We start from the raw sequence: 22,126 nt of genomic DNA, 5'->3' as shown, positions 1-22,126 counted from the left end.
ACATACAAATGTGGAAATAAACATTGTCATTTACTGTTTTATTGTTTTGCCCTGACTTAAAAGGGTTAGTGTTGGTCCCCAGGTGGTGGCGCACCCCCTGTCCTGACCTCTCCAGATGGATCGCTGACAGAAGCGTTTCAGTTGGCGTGCTTCCATCCAGCGAGGCCATGACGACCAACATGGAGTCTGGATCTGGCTTTGTCTCCTCCACACCTAGGAACCAGTACGGCCATCACTGACCTACAGCTGGGACAGAAAGCCACTGTCCATCTAAAGGAGTAAAAAATAACAAGAGCACAGGTTCTGTTCAGTGTCAGTTAACAGCAGGTGGAACCGATACCACCAGTGGTTGGCGTCCATTTAAGGGATCGTAATGAGTTGTTTGGTCAAGTACATAAAGACAAAGGCTGAGAAGGAGCAGACGCTGCTTATCTTTTTAACTGTTACTTTTTATTTCTTCTTACCTCAACACAGAGAACTGAGTGGGATGCAAATCAGCAGATCAGATGTCACCAGACTTCAAATTTCAACACGAGAAATTGAGACGATGACCTTTGACCCCCGGTGATCACAACCCCCATTCCCAGCCAACTAAAACCACTGAAGAAGAACAAAACATGATGTCAGTGGGTGGACACAGTGACAGGGCTGTTATCAGCATCTGCAGCAGGATGATCTTTGACCCCTTCGGGGGGGGGGGGACTGAAAACACCAACATTTAATGCTATTTAATGAGGGAGCTGACCACAACACATACACTGCTGCCATGTGACGGGTTTCTGAGAGCAGTGACGAGCGTTGGATCATCAATACTCAGAATTTTAACAGAAACCACTGGGCGGGAAATTGGTTTGATTTGGTTTGGCTGTGGTTTCTGTGCCCCGAGTAGTGTCTGCAGGTTTTCCCCTCAGGATTGGATGAAGCCTGAATCTTTTGCTGATCATTTAGTTTCTCTGTACTTCTACAGAGAAGACCCCCCCCCCCCCGGAAACTGGAAAGACTGGAAACGAAGCACCGAATCACTCTAAAATGACATGTTTCAGCTATCACGACGTTGATAGAGTTTTTAGCTGCTTGTCCCCGACGCAGAAAGTGAACAAAAAGCAACACAGGATGCAGGGAGTGCCTGCAGCTGAGGCGAGGCTCGCTGCCCCAAGCTGAAGGGTGGGGGGCTTTCAAAGAAAAACTGTCTGCAGATTTCCTGAAAAAGAGTGGAATGTGTTATGTTGCATGACATTCTTCTGTCTAATTTGTGTGTGTGTGATTTCCTTTGTATGTCAGTCCACAGACTGGAATGTGCTTCACATCACACATGTAATCAGAGGTCTGTGTTACAATATGAAAAATATTGTTGTTGGATAGTTGTACTGTAAATATGAAAATTAAATGGTTTCTGTTTTTGTTAGTAATCAATCATAAAATAATGTTTGTTTTCATCTGTAGATAAAGATGGAACAACGAACATTAAACAGCAGGGGTTTTCTGCTCGTCCTTTGAATATTCTTTACTCCGCAGTTTTATTACTGCCACAAGTTATTTCCTGAAATACTGTTTTACAGCAGGAAAAGAAGCAGTGACACAAAGAAAGAAGGAAAAAGAAAAACCACAGGAGTAAAAATACGACACACACACAGAGGTCGGCAGCGTCCAGTACAAAGACAAAGGCTGAGGAGGAAGTGAGTCACAGCAGCTTCCTCCTGTCGACCTTTTTCCTCCTCCAAACTTCATCTGCTTGAAAACAGCTTCTGTATTGAGATCAGTCCCTTTGTATTTCAATATGGGCTCCACGGCAGAAACACTCATTCGGCCCCAATGCTGACACTGTACACGTTTTAAGAAACTGAAATAAAGCTTTGGAAAGTGTCTTTCTTCTTTTCCTTACTTTATTTTGACTCCACGCCATTTATCTGACAGTTCCCACTCTGGTCACACAGCATGGACAAATATGTGACTGGTCACACTGCTTGTCCTGCTGTCAGTATAGCACCTCTGTCCCACAGAACTCCCTCTCTCTGGGGAGAAATGTAAATGTCTGTAAATATCCTGTGGTCTTTGTCTCTGTTAGTTCTGAATCAAACCACCAAGTCAGTAAATCTGACTACTGGATAGTTTCCAGTCAAGGTACAGTAAGGGGGAATTGATGGAGGGAAGGGTACAACAAGTGAGATGTGCTCCAAAGGTTTCAGCTGCAGTCAAAGTGAGGTTACAGCAGTCTCAGAGAACAAGTCACTATGCTATATTACATAAATGAAGAGGCCAAAACATTAATACCACCTCCTAAGGTAACACAGCCCAACCCTTCTCTGGTGTTTTAGGTGGAAACACAGGAAGTGTGTTGTCGAACACACTCATTCTCCTCGTGCAGACGACTTCAGTCCGTGTTGTTAGTCAGAGCCGGTTCACAGGATGATGACGAGGAGAGAAACAGAGGAAACTCCCATCCTCCTACCACTCTGAAACTCTGGGTGGGGGTGGGGGACAGCAGTTAATACAGCAGGTTTCTATTAACAGAAACACACAAACTGCTGATTATTAACTCAGACCTTACTTGTGTGGATCTTTGACCTCTTCAGGCCTGTAAAACAAGGTTCGGTTGAACTGGGCCCAGAGCTGAACAAGTTGTTAGTCAGACGACGATCAGACAACAATTCCTTCCTTTCCTTAATTTCGGAACCAGACCCTGGTAAGGTTTTTCAGGAAACTGGTCTTTCTGCACAGTTTTTGTTTAGCTTTGTTTCTAAAGATGGAACATGCAAAGCATTAGTAAAACAGGTTCAAAGCTGCTGTACCGTACTTCAGTCCAACCAGAGCAGAAACAGCTGGTGTGGAAAAGGTTCAGAGTGGACTTGCAGAATTTCAGGGGCCAGGAAGTTGGTAAAGGCTGTAGATAAAGAAGGAGCAGAGGATACAGACACTCCCATCCTACTTCCACCAGAAAGTTCGACAGACACACACTCGCACAAAAACACACACACACACACAATCGGCAGGTGATGAATGTAGTGATGGGTAGAACAGTTACCCCTCCCTGTTCTCCCCAAACACCAACACACCCTGTCCTCCTTCCACCCTGCTCGCTTCTTACTTTTTCCACTCATCATCATCATCTCTGGTCCTCTGCACATCTCTCGTCCTCCTCTCTCTCAAATCTTTTCATATCAGCGGAAAGTGAAGCTGTGAATCGTTTACTTTACTGTGGATCATCACCTGGATCATGATGAGCTAACCTTAACTGTGACACACTGGATCAGAACCAGCTCAGCTTGCTGATCTGCTGCAACAGCTTCTACAGCTAATAGCTACAACGTGTAGAACAATCAGACCAGACCAGAGACTCAACACATTCTGGCTAGCAGTTTCCCCATGCTTCCAGTGTTTACGCTAAGCTAAGCTAACTGCTCCAGCTCAGTGCTAAACCCAGACTGGATATAGCTCTCAGAACAAACAAGCACAGAGTTGGAATTAGATTTCCTCCAGCAGCTGAACGCCTCATCCTCAACATTTACATTAAATTTAGTAATTTGTCAAGGCAGAGTAAGTGTAAAGTCTGGGATTCGAACCCCCGGTCCTGCCAATGCACTATGCAGCAACTCTGCAGCATCAGCCAACATCAGAGTTTTGCAGACGTCGGACACAGAAAGTGCTCATGTGGGACGAAGAGCCAATGAGAGGCTGAGATGTCTGTCAATCAAAGCTACCACACCCCTCAGACAAAGCTCACTGTTAGTTTGACCAGCAGGGTGGGGTGGGGGGTGACCTTCATTCTTTACCTCCACTGAAGAGAGAGCGATTGGTGGTGGGGGGGCATTAAAAAACGAGGGAACAGACAGGAAGTAGAGAAAAGGACAAATGAAAGCGATGGGGGAGGGAGGGGGCAGTGAAATAGGCTCTATTGTGACAAACAGAAGGTCGATTGTTGCAGAGCTGTGACTGGAGCCACACACTGACTCCAACTGGGAAGACTGGGAAGACTGGGAACACTGGATGTGAAGGTGGACAGTTTCTGAACACTGTTAGAGCTGCTGTCTCTCAGATGCATTCAAGTGCTATAGGACATTTTGACACAAACTTACTTTAAAAAGAAATTGACAGCCTGCTGCCTGGCACCTAATTTACTTTCATTTCTTCAACCTCGGCTTGTGTGTGACTCAGTAGAACATAAATAGAAAGCAGTAAAGTGTGTGTACTGCAGTTCCCTCACTGTACTTTACTCTGTGCACAGTTTTAGGATGTTCAGAGCTTCAGAGCACACATGAACGCACCACATAGACGATGCTCAGGTCTGACTCCAACAACACTATGAATCTTATTAATGTTCCTGTTTGATTGACCGAACTTTTCTGGCATAGGTCTCTATACCAACAGAGGCCTGATCACAGACCTGGATCAGGACTACTTCACCAGCTGCCACAGTGTGCCGGTTTCTGCAGTTTCTGTGCTGCTACACTTCATTTCTACAGTGAAAACTACACAGTGAATGGCTGAGCTCTACACTCACAATCAGAAAGTGTTTCCAACTTCATAGTACTTTTGTTTCCCAGGACCTAAAGTCCAGGATCCTTCCCTTGGGTAAAAGACATGGGGGACTTGATTTGCTTTTCCACAGCAGCCAAGGACTCAAAACAAGCTGCTCACGTAATAAAAGTATGATGGTTGGCAGATTTTTAAAAATGTACGTTAGTGAAATGCTGTGTGAGATTTAACCAATCAGCAACATTCAGCACTGCAGGCCACACCCCAGTAGTTTCTGGTTCTGTAAGAACCACTTGTTTCCACTACTCTCTTTGACATCTCTGCCTGGATGATGGAAAGACATTGTCAGCTCAACCTCTCCAAGACAGAAGTTCTCGTCTTCCCAGCCAGAACCTTAATAAAACATATCAGCATCCACATAGGACCACAGTGATTGTTCCAACTAAGTCTGCCAGGAACCTGGGGGTGTTCACTGACGATCAGCTGAGCTTTATCGACCACATCTCCTCTGTCTCCACATCATGCAGATTTGTCCTTTTCAGCATCACAAAGATTAGACCCGACCTTTCAGACTATACAACACAACTCATTCTTCAGACTCATACCTGGTCCTGACTCCTGCAGTGTCTTACTGACGGTGTTACCTGCTGCACCATCAAACCTCCAGAGGATCCAAAACGCAGCAGCACGTCTCATTGTTGATCAGTAAAAAGGACATGTTACACCACTGTTCAGATCTCTGCACTGGCTTCTTGGAGCTGCTGCATCAGGTTCAAAGTCCTGACTCTTACCTACAATGTGGTCGACTCGACAGCACCGGCCTACCTGAACTCCCTCATCCAGGTCAACAATCCCTCATCCAGGTCTATGATCCCTCTTGTTCACTATGGTCCGCCAGTGAACGACGTCTTGTGGTCCCCTCACCTCAAAAGATCCCAGGATAAACGTTTCTGCTCAGTGATTCTGTGATGGTGGAACGAGCTACCCCATCTCTGCACACTCAGCTGTCTCACTCTCAACTTTCAAAAACCTGTTGGAAACAGAACTCTTCTGAATCTTTCTCCACACTTAAAAATAAAATAAAAATAAATAAATAAAAATATGTCCATCTTGATCTTGCATCTCATGAAATAGAAACAGTTCTTCCTATAACACTTAAATGTTTTCTCCTTATCTTAGATAATTTGTCTTGTTTCTCACTTATAAGTCACTTAGGATAAAAGCATCTCATAGGTGACTGAATGTAAATTTAAATGTACTCCCAGACCAGGGACTGGGGACTGGGGACTGGGGACCAGGCACAGTAAAAAGGAAAAACAACAAGACAAGAAACTAACTGTAAAGAATCTGCGCAGCATAGACGGAGCGTTTCTGATTGCATATCGACTGACAGCTGACATGTCCTGTGTCTGTGGGGGTCTGCATGACAAAGACATCACCTCCACCTGGAAGTCAGGGTTCAGAATCTCCACATAGTGTGGACTGCTAAACCCACCTGACTGTGATGTGAAAAGAAACGAAGAAATCATGAACTGGCCTTGAACGTTTCACACTGGGCAGAGAAATAATGACTTTGGTTGGACTGTCCCTTTAAGGCCTCTCCAGACGTTTTCATGGGAACCTCCTAAAATCCAGAGTTAGACAGAGAAGTGGTCTGACTTTGATGTCAGACTGTAAACTCTGTGGTTTTCTCCCTTAATCCCATCAGAAGGTCTCAGAAACGCACTGCCTGTCCAAATAAAAAGTCACACACTCTAATGTTTCGCTGCCTTTAACTTTTAACACATTCACCGTGACATCGTTTCAATCAGCTTCTTCAATGTCTCAACATTTATTCTTGTCCAGAGTCACATTAATATTTTTCTAAGATCTTGTTTTGATGATGGCGAGTCGGACGCTGCATAAAGTCTTCTCAAGCACATCACAAAGATCCTCAGTGAGGTTAAGGTCTGGACTCTGACCAATCCATGTGTGAAAATGATGAGTCATGGTCCCTGAACCACTCTTTCGCAGTTTGAGCCCAATAAATCCTGATATTGTCATCTTGGAATATGGGAAGAATAAATCCATTGATGGAATAACCAGGTCCTTCAGTATCAAGTCAGCTGACCTCATTCTTTGGACATAGCACACCGAACCACAGACCACCACATCACAGTCCACCACAGACCACAGCAGATGACCAAAGATCACCACAGACCACCGTGTCACAGTCCACCAGAGAACACAACAGTCCACCACAGGTCATCAGGTCTGACCAGTAATGTAACCTTATGCAGTTTCAGTGATGGACTCAGACCAGTTCCTGACTCTGGCCTGCCATTATGTGATGAAGCTGAGCTGATCTGGACTTTTGGTGATAGAACTGTTTCACTGTGCGAAGATGTTCTACATCCTGCCCTCCAAAACTCTCCAAAACCTTTAACTGGGAAAAATGTGAGGAAGCGTCAGGTACCAGAGGAGGGGTCCCTCCCCAGGACAGACGCAGTGTACAGAGTTTGTAGAATGAGGGTCCAACAACTGAGCAAGACCATAAGGACCATAAAAACCACCCGCAGCTTTTTTCAGGAACGGGACTTACTGAGGTCCCTGAGGACGCTTCAGTTTGGACTTGGTTGATGTTGATACGTGTCTATCATCAACAAAGCTGGAGGATAGAGTATCTTCTGATAGTGCCTCAGAAGAAGCCGGATTCTACTGATTCTACTGAGATTCTGCTGCAGTGTGAAAATCACCTGTTTGAGTTACTGTGGGATGACGTCACTGTCACTAAAAACTGGACGAGCCTGCACCAGCAGGATCCACTGCGACCTGCAGAGATGTTTCAGACAGCTGGTAGTCTGGGACTCCAACCGAGCATCAAAGTGACCGGGGAACCCTGAACCAGGGACAGGACCCTCCCGGACACTGTGTGAGGACTCTGCGGGACAAACAGCGGGACGAGCCGCTTCCTGCAGGACTCAGGAGAGTCTCTCCAGGTCTGCCTAATGTGACAGAAAACCATATAAAGAGTCTCACCTCTGATCTGGTCTTGTCCCTGTCCTGGTCTCCGATGTCTCTGCAGGTCTAGGTCCCGATAGATGAGGCGGTAAAGTCCAGAGCAGCTCTCGGTCCCACTGGCAGATCTGCACTGACCTGTAACGTCAAGTTACTCCGAGTAACGACGGCTGCAGCTTCCGGTGGGGCATTTCGCAATAAAATTGATAAGGCGGCACAACTGCTTCCGGTTAGCAAATTACTCCACAATAAATGACCCAGCAACAAATAAGTAAATGTCTTTAACGTGTATAAGAATAAAAATATAGCATACAAAATGTAGCTTGTTACTATACATAATTTGTAATGAAATGTATACAATGTATATAAATATATATATAATTTATTTATTATTTATTATATTATATTATTTGATGAGCTTATGTAATTTAACAATAACAATTTAACTTATTCTGCTGTGATATTTTATCAGAAAATGAGAGGTTCACTAAATCAGAAGAAAAGAAGAACAATATAGTTTCTGTATCACATTTTACAAAATAAATTTGTTCAAATTATTTGCATTGTAAAAGAGTTTAGTTTTTATATCAGCAGTTTTTAATATTTACTCATCTTAAATTAAATTTATGTACGTGTGATTTTATTATTTGACTTTACAGTATTGTATTATATACATTTCTTGGAATTGCACATTCATCTCATGAATGACATGCAGAGTTTTATTATATATCTTTTGATTTGCCGATTAGACGGCATATGTCTTTATTCATCCATGTCTCTGATGGATGGATAAGTTCACTAAGTTTTTGCTGGTTCACCTAGAGCAGCTGTTTACTTCTATAATCCCTGTAATCCTCCTCTGATCTGTCAACACTCTGCTGTAAGTTTTTATTTCAATATCATCTGATCCTTCTTTCCCTCTCTTTTCATCTCCCTCTGTTTTCAGATGATCTAAGGGTTTCTGTGTGAGGGACATTTTGCAGCTTATTGCTCAAATGTAAAGTTTGACTGACTGATGAACTTCTTCTGTGATTCCCTAATTCACTTTCATAAAACGTAAAGTATAATTGACCATATGGTAAAGTATCACAGAGGGTGTGGTAAAGTATCACGGAGTGTGTGGTAAAGTATCACAGAGGGTGTGGTAAAGTATCACAGAGGGTGTGGTAAAGTATCACGGAGCGTGTGGTAAAGTATCACAGAGGGTGTGGTAAAGTATCACGGAGCGTGTGGTGTGGTAAAGTATCACAGAGGGTGTGGTAAAGTATCACAGAGGGTGTGGTAAAGTATCACAGAGGGTGTGGTAAAGTATCACGGAGCGTGTGGTAAAGTATCACAGAGGGTGTAGTAAAGTATCACAGAGGGTGTGGTAAATTATTACGGAGCGTGTGGTAAAGTACAACAGAGAGTGTGGTAAAGTATCACGGAGCGTGTGGTAAAGTATCACAGAGGCTGTGGTAAAGTATCACAGAGGGTGTGGTAAAGTATCACGGAGCGTGTGGTAAAGTATCACAGAGGGTGTAGTAAAGTATCACAGAGGGTGTGGTAAAGTATCACGGAGGGTGTGGTAAAGTATCACAGAGGGTGTGGTAAATTATTACAGAGCGTGTGGTAAAGTATAACAGAGAGTGTAGTAAAGTATCACAGAGGGTGTGGTAAAGTATCACGGAGCGTGTAGTAAAGTATCACAGAGGGTGTGGTAAATTATTACGGAGCGTGTGTGAAAGTATAACAGAGAGTGTAGTAAAGTATCACAGAGGGTGTGGTAAAGTATCACGGAGCGTGTAGTAAAGTATCACAGAGGGTGTGGTAAAGTATCACGGAGCGTGTGGTAAAGTATAACAGAGAGTGTAGTAAAGTATCATGGAGTGTGTGGTAAAGTTGCTCGTCCAGCTTAGTCCCAATTGGGGACGGAGATTCAGCAGAGACTCTGGCTGCTAAAGGACTCGTGACTTGTTAAGAGCAGCAGTGAGGAAGTCCTGCTGAACACTGTGTCCTGTCCTCTGAGAACAGTAAGAAGCTGGACAGTGGTGGAGTTTCCTTCTCTGAGCCCAAACAACAATCAGACAGGAAACAGGAAGAGCCTGAGACAATACAGCACAGAGAAGATCCGGAGTCCAGCTGCATTTTTCAGGCCCAGAGAAGGATGCAGTTGCACATAAGGCTTTCCTTATCAGCACAGGAAAAACAAGTGGAGCAGCCGACTGCAGGAACCTGAACTGAACTAGTCTCAGCCTCCAGACATCATCAGTGCTCTGTGTTTAAGGAGCAGATTCAGTCCTTTACTGCCTCATGGTGCAGCAGTGAGCACAGAGTCCACACAGCAGGGTACTGCTGGGTTCAGATCTTTCTGTGAGGAGTTTGCGTCTGCCCGGCTTCCTCCCACAGTCCAAAGATGTGCAGTTACAGCTAAATATCACACGACATAACCACAGTGTCCCAGGTTAGAGTCCAGCTGCACAACATACCGGTCTCCTATCTGCTGGGAGTGGTTGTCTGTCTCTGTGTGTTAGCTGGGACATTCAGGTTGCACAACCAACTGTGACACAGTTTGTTAGGATGCTCTCTATTGTGCAGCGATAAAAGTTCACCAGGACAGGAGAGGACAGGAGAGGACAGCTTTCTTCTTCTAAAAATCCACCAGTAATAGAAAGATTTCTTCTCAGACTAGTCTTAAAGTATTTTCATTTTCCCTGTATTTTAGTTACACTATTCATGGATGTTGTGAGTGATGAATAAATGTAGTGAAGCTGATGTGAGACACAGAAAAATTTGGACATATTTGATCAAATGGTTTTAACAATATTTGATAGAACATATACTGTTTGTAGTAGAAAGATGCCTGATTCTGTCTTCTCTAAACCAAAACAAATAAAAGTTCCAGTCTGGAGAGAAATCTAAACTGAGGTCATTTAGGTAAAACTAGAACTGGAGACAACTCATGTTTTCCGTAATGATGGTGTTTGTCCAGCAGAGGACGCTGCACACTGACACACAGCCCAACCTTCTTCCCTTTAACTAAACATCATGTGAACCTGACGTTCAGTCTCATCACAGTTCACTGTTTGAACTTAATCTGAACGTTCGGTCTGTTTATGTCTTCAGTCTTTTGGTCACCTGAGGGAAAACGCATGAGAATTAATGTTAAGAATCACCGAATCTCTTCGGTTCCAGCTTCTCAGACCGATTTTCTCTGTCAGATACAACAAACACTGTAAACGTCAGTTAACAACTAACGTGACGACGTTGTACTGAACTGTCTACAGGCGCTGACCATTTACGTCCAGGTGGTTCAAGATCCACCTGGACATTTTCCACTGGATGTTTTCCACGGGCGTCCAACTGGCAGGAGACCCAGTGCGGACCCACAGCACCCTGGAAAGGTTCCATATTTCATCTGGCCTAAATAAGTAGAAAATACTTGTTGATGAGGCTTGAACTTATTAAGCCCACTCACCTTCCAGATACTCCGCCTTTAACTGGAATGAAAACACCTGAAAACACAAAGCATGTGCAAAGCCTTTAATCGGGACCAGCATGTTTCCCTCACCCGAACCAGGTGTTTTTTCCCTGACTAAACCAGACTGAAGATGAAATAAGCCACTCAGCATTTACAGACAGTAAACAGAGGTTGAGAGTAAAACAGTTGATGCACAATCAAAGAATTCAAGATGATCCAAGTTTCTTGCTGGACAGACATGAGCAGTCAGAATCGAGTCTTTTTCAGCTTAAGTCTGGTCCAGGTCTGATCAGTCCAACACTGTCCCGTTTCTCTCTTCAAACAAACCGACAAACAAACAGTAGAAGAGACAGACAGGTTTCTCGCTGCAGACGTTTAAGTGTCTTCGTCGTCGCTGTGGTGCGTCTTCTCCTCGTTCAGGCCGCTCTCGTCTATGTTTTCCAGGGAGTCAGCTCGCTGCACCGTCAGCTCCGACACGCTGATGCACGGCAGCGTGTTCTGCTCAGGATACATCCACGGCTTCAGGTTCGGGTTGTGCTTCCTCTTCCACTCCGGATACTTGAGAGACGCCTTGTAGATCTTCCTCATCGCCTGAGAGGACAAAGACACAGTGAGGCGAACAGACGGGTCTTTTCTGTACATCTGAGCAGACGAGAACTCGGGTTTTTACCTTTGGAGCCACGAACTGAGAGACTCTGTTCACCACCCACTTCGGTAAAGAGCCTGTGGACGCAGAGGACAGGACGTCACCGTGAGTCCCTGCTGGTCTTTGGAAAGCGAGGACACGATGTCCTTAAACGTGTTGTCGCTCTCCAAACAAACCTCAGTGGGACACTGAGTCAGGACCCGTAAGTCGCTTTAGATAAAAGCGTCAAATGGCCAAATGGCTAAAAGTAAGGAGTGGGGAGGCAAGTAACGAGGAGGAGGAAGTAAAGTAAAGTATTACTTTTTACAGAAACTACAGAGTAATGTGCAATGCATTACTTCTGAGGTTGTGTTTAAGCTCCCAGTTTGTTGCCCTGGCCTCACCTCTGGGGTCCACCTGGGTCAGGTAGTAGAGGGTGGAACAGCTGGGTCCGTTGGACTGGATCAGGTATCCGGTCAGCAGAGACACAGCTCGCACATAATCCTTCTTGGGAGGATGTTGCTAAGGAAACAAACACCAATCAGGTCCAAGTTTACTGTAAAGGGTGAGTTCACTGTTTTCGAGCCACATGAACAGATTGTTTGGATAACAAATATTAGTAGTACTAGTAGTAATACCAGCAGTAATTCTAATATTAGTAGTACTAGTACTAATACTAGCAATGATATTAATATTAGTAGTACTAGTACTAAAACTAGCAGTAATATTGATATTAGTAGTACTAGTACTAAAACTAGCAGTAATATTGATATTAGTAGTACTAGTACTAAAACTAGCAGTAATATTAATATTAGTAGTACTAGTAATATTAATATTATTAGTTGCGTTGTTACAAATATTAGTAGTACTAGTACTAATACTAGCAATAATATTAATATTAGTAGTTACGTTGATACAAATATGACAAATACCAGCATATACTAGCAGTATTACTAATATTAGTAGTAACATTATTACCAAATGGCTGGATAGTGTAGGATCAGTATCTTTCTGATTTCAACAGTTAGCATCCCTGCTCTGTACAAAATTAGTAATTAAAGTCCAGTAATTAGTCGGGTTCTGCTCCAGGCATTTCTATTGTAGACTGGTACAAATACAGAAATCTAGACCAAGCTGAGAAGAAACAATTTCAGAAAAAGCAACTTTTGTCAAACAGGATCTGTTTCTGAATTAAAACTGAGAAGTACTTTCTCTTTATAAAGTCACTTTAAGACATGAATGGAAATTCTCACTGGGTGCTTGACAGAGTAGTTGATGATCAGGTAGTCGCTGCCGAGTGGAAGCCAGGATCTCATTGTGACAAAGTCTCTGTTCTTCAGAGGACTCGGACATTTCCCTTCAAACAGCACACACACAGAAAACATGTTAAAACCTTTTTGCTTTGTAACTGTACAAATGAAGTGATATTAAGTGCTAATGGGATCATTTCTGAGCTGTTTTACTGAAACCCAGAGGGGAACTGACAGGAGTAATATCCGACGTCTGCATTGACCGTCAGTCTGCCGATGTCGTACGTGTCGATCATGTTGGTGTCCCACTTCCTGCGGTAGCTGGTGTCATGGAGGACGTCGTACAGCGTCTCTGCCGTCACGTCTTTGCACACTATTCTCATCTGGGACAGAAACAGAAAGAGCTGCAGGTCAACTGTGTGAATACAGAGTCTCTTGGTTGTTTACTGCCTACATGGTCCCTGAGGCCTGAGCCCCACACAGTTCTATAGTTAAGCTTCCCTGAAGCTCTCACGTGTTTTCAACACAACCTCTAGGACCTCTTTACCGTTATCTGTAATCCATTTGAATCCATTACATTACAGGAGTGTCACAGGTCTGTAAATGGACCGGTCGGTACCGACACCCTTTCAGTTGAGAAATGAGCTTAAACAGCAGCTGAAAATTTGAGGCAAACTGGTGTCCCAGTTACTGAGATGCTGTGGTTCTGAGGAGCCAACAGTTTGTCTCTTAGGTTGTGAACCCGTCTCTCTGATACTATCAGCCACCTCATTAGATCAGGAACAGAGATACAAACAACAATTCAAAGCTAACTATCACGTGAGCAGGAGACAGTTTTATTGATAAGCATGAGTATAAACCTGTGTTGTGAACATTAGGAAGTGGTTGCCTTCACCTCCGTACCTCCGTCATTTTTATGGAAGGAACATTGGAGATGTGAGCTTTACTGTGTGAACTGTTCGACTGCAGATGGTTTTTATGGAGCATTAAATCAACTGGTGCTGTTTTTCAGACTCACCGAGGAGAAATATCTGAAGCTGACTGTGCTGCAGAAACATCCAGAGTTATAAATGCAGCAGTGTAGGATGTGTTGTGTAATATCTGAACCATCCTTTATTCTTCAGTCTGAGAAAGGCAGAAACACAGATCTAATGGCTCGGAGCTCCGATTGTGTTGCGGAGAATAACACGGCTCCTGATCGTTTTCTATTTTCTTTTTATTACTGGTACAAATAGGTCATCCTTCCATTATCTAAACCGTTTCTCCTCTTAAGGGGCTGCAGTCATGTCTGCAACTAATCCAGACATGACTGTCTGGATTAGTTCTTCATCCATGTGATCCACAATAAAATTGTCAGTTTGTCAACTGATGTAAAAGCTCTAGCTGGAAATAAGGCAGTGCTGCACAGTCCTGCTCTCAGATCTTTTCTATCATTCACTGCTCTGTGGAGAATCCTAGCCGTGCAGCACAGTGCAGTTAACGACAGGCAGGAGCTGGGTCATAATTTATGGAATATATAGTGCTGCTGCCTTCACTGTAATCCATCCTTTTGTTTGATCCTGCTTAAACTACTACTGTATCAGCTGAAGTCACAATTGCAGCAGCAAGGATCAAATTCAAGGAGGAGCAGTCAGGTCACTGAGCACCTCCTTCCAATATTTTTTGCTTTCATTCACGTCAAAACTAAATCTGATGTTAACATGCATGTGTATCTGTGAACTGTTCTGATTTGCACATTTTAATTGGTTTTCAAGGCACAAGCTGAAGAAACCATTTTATTTAGTTATTGTGCCAGAAAATAACTAAATTAAGTCTTTATTTTCTGAGGTGTCACCAAACGCTTCAAGTATGTCCACAGTGAGGCTGCAGCATTATCAAAGAGGTTGGCTTGTTATAGTGGAGATAAAAACAAATGGTTTTGAGACATGTTGCTGACAGACCTGTGAGAGGTGAGTGGACATCATGTGAGACGGCTGCTCACTGTAGGATGACACTTTTTTCCACTGCTGTAATCTTACAGAGCGCAGAGCTCGATTGAGCTGCAGTCATCAGATATTGTAATGGTGGACGCTGTGAAATGCTCCGTGTAACTCAATCAGCACAGCTCTGCTACAGCCTGAATCATTCATAAAGTTCTGAGCTTCATGTCTTTGTCTGTCTGTCACTCAGCAGCAGTCTGTCCCCTTCCTGTGCAATTCTGTCTCGGCTCGCGGTCGGTTATTACTGACGTCTTTCTGAATTGTACATTTTTAATGTCTCACTGGAAGCTGCTGCTGGAAAATAGTTACTCCCCCCACTCCCTGAGAAACTTCTCCCACAAACAATTTTATCGCCACTAAAATTTTTTATTCCTCCTTCTGTAACAGACGCTCAGACATATGAAGTCACATAAACTCGACAGTGTGTTTTAGCAGAGAGCACTGCCCAGGAAAAACCTCTCAGTCAGCAAACAGCAAAGAGGAGTGGACAGTGGACACAGATTTCACGGATGGGACGTCGTCTGACAAAATCAACAAAGATCTATAAGACTTTAAGCACGTAATGCGTTTATTTTTCTCTGTGCAACACCACAGTGAGTTTTTAGCGACACAACCAAGATGTATTTAAAGAGCAGACAGTCAGCTTTCATTTAGGGGGTCTGAGATACCGGATGGACAACGTAGGAACCGGTAGGAACCATTTATGTACAGTTTTAGTGTCTCAACTGGTGCCTGATGCTCAGCTCTTCCATGTCCAGTATATGTTATTCTCTTCATATAATTTACGGGTCAGCAGATATAAGGTTAAGAGTTGATTTCAAGTGTTGGTAAGTGTGAGTGAACAAACATCATTAGTCTGAAAAGGCTAAACTAACCAACCAACATGTTCTGATACTAATCTGGGTCCAGAGTGGACACGGGACAGCTTCAGCCTGACTGTCTGCTGACCGGAAAACAGGAGGAAACCTCTAGCTCAGTTCCACCAAAAGCTAAAAGGTTCTCATGCTGTGTTCCCAGAGTTCAGTGGTTAACACCGGTTCATGAAGTTTAGTGTTCAGCAACCTGAAGCCAAATGAAAACCGCCTTCATATCTGTTTACAGATTACTTATTAAAATTAAAACCAGAAACGGCTGTGGGTTCTAAATCAGTGTGACGATTACGATGTGTCCACTATCACTCTGCTGTTTGCCCCCCTTACTATAAACAGTAAATAAACACACCACCTAAAATCAAGGGTCACCAGCTGATTTTAAAATGTGTGTGTCTCTGTTCTGCTCTCACACACCTGAAACTGGTCTCCATCATTGAGTGTCACACGCTCAAAGCTCAGTCTTTGTGTGCACCTGTCCACAGGTAAAGCTGTTAGCTCAGCAGCGTGCAACATGTTTCTGTCCCGGTGCATTGGGAGATGTCGTCAGACTTTAATAATTCATGTGTGAGAAGAAGTGCCTCGCTGCTCCAGAAAGACACTGTGAATTATTAAAACATCCACCATCATCATCCTCGTCATCACCAGCAGCTCTGCTTTGTATCAGTGACGTTCTTCGGTGGACCTCCAGTCAAAATTTGTGAGGACGACACACACTGAAGGAGCCTCAGGTCAGACTCATGAATGAATAAAGATGCAGGCAGAGAGCAGAGCCTCTGTTAAACCACATTAATCACCTGTCTGCACAGAGACCAGTCTTTGCTTCTTCCAGGGGCAGAGTTTTTACTGATCTGACACCAAACTGCCACCATCTGCAGCTCCAGCTATTGAAATGTACAGTTTCAGAACTTGTTCTCATCCACACTGACACAGTGTGTGTAGTCCTCAACATATCAGCTTTTAACCTCAGCATAGATCCAAACTCTGTTTCGTGGACTTGGCACATAGGAGGTTGAGCTCTGAGAGTCCAAGATAGAGTCCATTTGATCTGTAGCTGCACAGGTTTCACTTTATGGCCTAGTAAATGAAGTGACAGTAGAAAAAGCAGAAAACTGTGAGAGCAGGGTTTTCCTGTCCTGTCTGTCATCAGATCCTGGTGCTGCTGTGGGTCTCTGATCAGGGAGATTGTTTCCAAATGCAGGTCACTGTGACACAGTTAATGTGTCGTCTTTCTCTCTGCTCAACAGTTAACAGACAATAGTTTCATTAACTCACCAGATGTAAGATAAAAACAGACAAATCAGCTTATTCAGTGACCTGCAGCAACTGTGGAATCAGACTGCAGCTGCTGATTAGTGATACCCAAATTTCTCTGGTTCCACAGATAATTTATCAGCCTCTGACATTTAGGAATTTTCAGTCTCTAGGTTTATGAACCAAGTTCGCTGAGAACCTGACGAGAAGACACAAACACAACTAAGACAGACTTTGGAGCAGCAGCGCATTTCTGAAAAGATGGTTTGTCGGGCAGATCTATTGTTGACTCGGAACAAATAAACTGAGTTAACGTTAGCGAGCGCTTAGTTGCTGAACCCAAATTGATCCACCAGACAGAACTACAGCATCTGTAACCATGGTAACTGCACGCAGCGAAAGCTGAAACAACTTTTGCCCAATTGCTTCAAAGATATAAAAATCAAACAAACAGCTTCCCTGTGACGACACTTCAGGAAACACCGTCAGCAAACAAGAACTTCCACTACACTAGATGTTTATCTGAAAATGTTGATGACAAATTAAGAGGTACTGATACCATTTTTTATTTCAGAGCCATGTACCAACACAGAGGAGGGCAGTCATCCTAACGTTACTCCAGCACAAGTGGACTATCTTGTTGATAATACTGCAGCCTCACTGAGAACAATACTCAATACTGTTGCCCCACTGAAAAAGAATGTAGTAAATCAGAGGAAGCTAGCTCCATTAGAGCTCAAAGCAGACATCACGTAAGCTGGAAAGGAGGTGGCGTTGCACTAACTTAAATTAATCTTGCCTGGAAACACAGTTTAATAATATATAAAAAAGCTCTGCGTGAAGCTAGAACCACATACTGTATTACTCCTCATTAATAAGAACTACTCCAGGTGTCTTTTCAGCACTGTAGCCAGGCTGACAAAGAGTCATAGCTCTGTTGAGCCTAGTATTCCCTTAACTCTTAGCAGCAATGATTTCATGAATTTCTTTACAAATAAAATCATAACTATTAGAGAAAAAACTGTTAAGATCCTCCCTGCATACGGCATGGGTTGGTCTCCTATGTACAACTCTACAGGTCCAACTTATCTGGGGGCAGCAGTAGCTCAGGTGGTAGAGCAGTCTATGAACCCCAGGGTGAGTGGTTGGATTCCAAGACACCGAAACCCCATAGTAGCACCGACCCATTCTGGCAGCTGTCCAACTGAATTTCCCCAAGGCGATCAATAAAGTACACATAATATTATTATTATTATTATTATTATCTCAATTCAATCATTCAGGTCTACACCCCCTTCCGTCCACTGCGCTCGACCAGTGAACGATGTCTGGTGGTACCAGCACCACACAGTCGACACCAAGTAAACAACTTTTCACCAAATGATACAATTTCCAAATGTAAGAGCTGCTTTCCTTTTGACTGCCACCATCAACCTAACAGCTCTAATTATCATTTACAGACCCCCAGGGCCCTACTCTGAATTTCTTTGTGAATTTGCAGATTTCCTTTCTAACCTAGTTGTTTCTGTAGACAAAGCGTTAATTGCTGGAGATTTTAATATTCACTTTGAGAATCCAGAAGACCCTCTGAGAACAGCATTTATGTCCATATTGGACTCGCTAGGAGTAGATCAGTGTGTAGTAGGACCCACTCATAAAGCAGGTCACACCTTAGATTTAATAATATCATTCGGTTTAAGTATAAGAAATTTACTTACGCTCCCACTGTCTGAAGTTATCTCAGACCACTATCTTGTTTCAACTACAGTGTGTCATATTAACAATGTATACTCAGCGCCGCGCTATCGCATTAAACGTACATTTACATCAACTACCGCACAGAGCTTTATTAGTAATCTTCCAGAGTTATCAACTTTGATTGGATCACCGTCTGACACCACAGAACTAGACCAGGCGACTGAATATCTCGAGTCGTCATTACGTTATACCTTAGATAAAGTAGCTCCAGTTAAAAGAAAAGTCATTAGAGATAAGAAACTTGCTCCCTGGTATAACGATGACACGCGCGTCTTAAAACAGACTACTCGAAAGTTAGAACGTAAATGGCGCCAAACTAAACTGTTAGTATTCCAGATAGCGTGGAAGGAGAGCATCCTGAACTATAAAAAAGCTCTTAGTGCAGCTAGATCAACGTATCTCTCCACTCTCATAGAAAACAACAAAACTAACCCTAGATTTTTATTTAATACAGTAGCCAAATTAACTAGAAAGAAAACTACTGCAGACATCTCCACAACAACGTTGTGCAGTAGTGAGGACTTCATGAACTTTTTCAATAACAAAATTGTAAATATAAGGCAGAAAATTAAAGCTTTAAAACCAGACAATTTAGTTGACGCAGGTGACGAGCTAACCTCAGCAGATCAGTACCTAGATTACTTTACTCCTCTTGAAGAGAATGAACTAATTTCACTCATCTCTTCTGCAAAATCTTCAACCTGTACATTAGACCCTATACCGACACACTTTCTAAAACAGATAGTGCCAGAAATAATAGAACCCCTGCTGACAATCATAAATTCCTCACTCAGCTGTGGGTATGTCCCAAAGTGTTTTAAATTAGCAGTTATTAAACCGCTAATCAAGAAACCTGATCTCGACCCTTGTCAGCTGTCAAATTACAGGCCGATATCAAACCTCCCCTTTATCTCAAAGATTCTCCAAAAAAGATAGTAGCTGGGCAGCTATCCTCGTATCTTCATAGAAATAACATACATGAACTCTATCAGTCAGGATTTAGGCCTCATCACAGCACAGAGACGGCACTTGTTAAAGTAGTAAATGACCTCCTATTGGCCTCTGATCAGGGTAGTGTCTCTATGCTTGTGCTACTCGATCTCAGTGCAGCTTTTGACACCATTGACCATAGTATTCTCCTTCACAGACTAGAAAATGTTGTTGGAATTAGGGGAACGGCCCTCTCCTGGCTTAGGTCCTATTTGACTGATCGTTATCAGTATGTAGATCTAAATGGCGATTACTCCACATGCTCTCCAGTGGAGTTTGGTGTTCCACAGGGTTCAGTTTTAGGCCCCCTGCTTTTTTCCCTCTACATGCTTCCTCTGGGCAACATTATCCGTAAACATGGTATTAACTTTCATTGTTATGCTGACGACACACAGTTATATGTTTCATCAAAACCAGATGAGATCAAACTGCTTAATAAAGTTGAGCAATGTGTAAAGGATATACGAGACTGGATGCTAATTAACTTCCTTCTGATAAATCCTGATAAGACAGAAGTACTAGTTATAGGATCATCTGCAGCTAGAAGCAAGATGTTAGACCACACCGTAACTCTAGATGGCCTTTCCGTTACATCTAGTGCAACAGTCAAAGACCTTGGTGTGATTCTAGATTCCAGTCTTTCATTTGAAGCTCATGTAGATAATGTCACCAGGACAGCTTTCTTTCACCTCAGAAATATTGCCAAGATAAGGAATATTTTGTCACTAAATGATGCAGAAAAATTAGTCCATGCTTTCATCACCTCTAGGTTGGACTACTGTAATGCCTTACTGTCTGGCTGTTCAGCCAGGTGCATAAACAAGCTTCAGTTAGTTCAGAATGCAGCAGCGAGAGTCCTCACTCGAACCAGAAGATACGATCACATCACGCCTATCTTATCTACACTTCATTGGCTCCCCGTGAAATTTCGCATTGATTTTAAAATACTACTTTTGACATTTAAAGCATTAAATGGTCTTGCGCCGCATTATCTAAGTGAACTGCTAGTGTCTTATGATCCACCACGCCTACTTCGCTCAAAGGATGCTGGCTGCCTGTCAGTACCTCGTATCCTAAAAACTACAGCTGGGGGCAGAGCTTTTTCTTACAAAGCCCCAAAGTTATGGAATAGCCTTCCAAATAGCGTTCGGGACTCAGACACAGTCTCAGTGTTTAAGTCTAGGCTGAAAACCTATTTATTTAGTCAAGCATTTGAGTAAATAGATCTGGGAAGGACTCATGGACGTAGAGCATTATGGTGAACTGGTATGTTTAGATGCTGTCTTCCCAACTCTCACTGATCACTCGGGTTTGTTGATGGTGAAGTGTTTGGTTGCTCTACATCCCAGTGCGCCCTCATGTCCGTGTTTTCTTCTGAACCCACCCTTTTAGTTAGGCTGTCATAATTAGTCCTGCCGGAGTCCCTGCTGCACTACACTAAATATACATTCACCTCAAACTTTATCTGACTGTGAATACAACTAACTGCAATCTCTCCTCTTCTCTCTCTTTCCCTCTCCCTCTCTCTTTTCCCTCTTCCTGTCTCTCTGTCGAGCTACACGTCATTCCACCCTTTGCCCTCTGGACCTGTCTGACTCGTCCTGATGCCCAACTTCTGGCTGGAGATCTCGTCGCCTGGATCCACCGTTTGCCCTTTGGGATGCGTTTGGAGACTGGATTGGTCACAAGCTACTATGATGTCGGTCCCGGCCTCGGCGGACGTCGGAAGCTGTTTCTTGGAGGTCTCGACTCAACGCTCGATAGTCAAGGAATGGAACTAGTCTGCCTGCAATAACTAACCGGACTCCATATTAACTTAAAAGACTTTAACTGTTATACTGGACTGCTGCCTACACAGCATGTAATCACCCATATGAGGATGGGTTCCCTGTTGAGTCTGGTTCCTCTCAAGGTTTCTTCCTGTTGCCTTCTCAGGGAGTTTTTCCTTGCCACTGTCGCCCTCGGCTTGCTCATCAGGGACAATCACATTATTATGACTCATACACATACACTGTTCATGTACTGTTCTTTGGTTGTGTAAAGCTGCTTTGTGACAATGTCAATTGTAAAAAGCGCTCTACAAATAAAATTGAATTGAATTGAATTGAATTGAATTTTCAGCTCAGTGATCCCACGATGGTGGAATGAGCTGCCAAACTCTGCACTCTCAGCCATCTCACTTTAATATTTAAAAAACTGCTGAAACAGAACTTCCACATCTTCCTTTGCACAAAAAAAAAACAAAAACTTTTCTGCTGTTTTATTCTCACATCTCTTGAAACAGAAACACTTTTTTCATAGCACTTTGCTTTAATGTTTTTTCTCCTTGACTTTTGTTTGCTTGCCTTGTTCCTCACTTGTAAGTCGCTTTGGGTAAAAGCGTCTGATAAAATGACTAAATGTAAATGTAAATGTACCACAGATCTAGATTAATTTGTAAGACCACACTCAGATTGCTTCCTCCCTGTAGA

At 43.2% G+C, this 22,126-nt stretch overlaps 2 protein-coding genes across 5 annotated transcripts in view; both read right to left on the bottom strand.

The window, feature by feature from the left end:
- The window catches only part of arap3 (ArfGAP with RhoGAP domain, ankyrin repeat and PH domain 3), a 42,340-nt gene extending 34,727 nt beyond the window's left edge, over positions 1-7,613 (bottom strand). For 2 of the 4 annotated variants that reach the window (XM_026342677.2, XM_026342680.1), the window contains exons 1-2: positions 7,492-7,613; positions 108-270 (exon numbers count right to left, since the gene is read on the bottom strand). In XM_026342677.2, coding sequence (XP_026198462.1) covers positions 108-181 — 74 coding nt within the window. In that variant the 5' untranslated portion in view covers positions 182-270; positions 7,492-7,613. Of the gene's footprint in view, positions 1-107; positions 271-464; positions 601-5,298; positions 5,504-7,491 lie in introns of all 4 variants that reach the window. The other 2 variants (XM_026342679.2, XM_026342678.2) reach the window with 2 other exon arrangements.
- A 3,374-nt stretch (positions 7,614-10,987) lies between these two features.
- stard15 (StAR-related lipid transfer (START) domain containing 15) overlaps positions 10,988-22,126 on the bottom strand; it is a 28,400-nt gene continuing 17,261 nt past the window's right edge. Inside the window, exons 2-6 of the mRNA XM_026342382.1 lie at positions 13,041-13,188; positions 12,809-12,912; positions 11,960-12,077; positions 11,601-11,653; positions 10,988-11,521 (exon numbers count right to left, since the gene is read on the bottom strand). Of these exons, the coding sequence (XP_026198167.1) occupies positions 11,306-11,521; positions 11,601-11,653; positions 11,960-12,077; positions 12,809-12,912; positions 13,041-13,188 (639 nt within the window). The 3' untranslated portion in view covers positions 10,988-11,305. The remainder of the gene's footprint in view (positions 11,522-11,600; positions 11,654-11,959; positions 12,078-12,808; positions 12,913-13,040; positions 13,189-22,126) is intronic.

The sequence above is a fragment of the Anabas testudineus genome, chromosome 9 (assembly GCF_900324465.2).
Source record: "Anabas testudineus chromosome 9, fAnaTes1.2, whole genome shotgun sequence".
Classification (NCBI taxonomy): Eukaryota; Metazoa; Chordata; class Actinopteri; order Anabantiformes; family Anabantidae; genus Anabas; species Anabas testudineus.
This window is presented reverse-complemented; position numbering and strand designations above follow the sequence as displayed.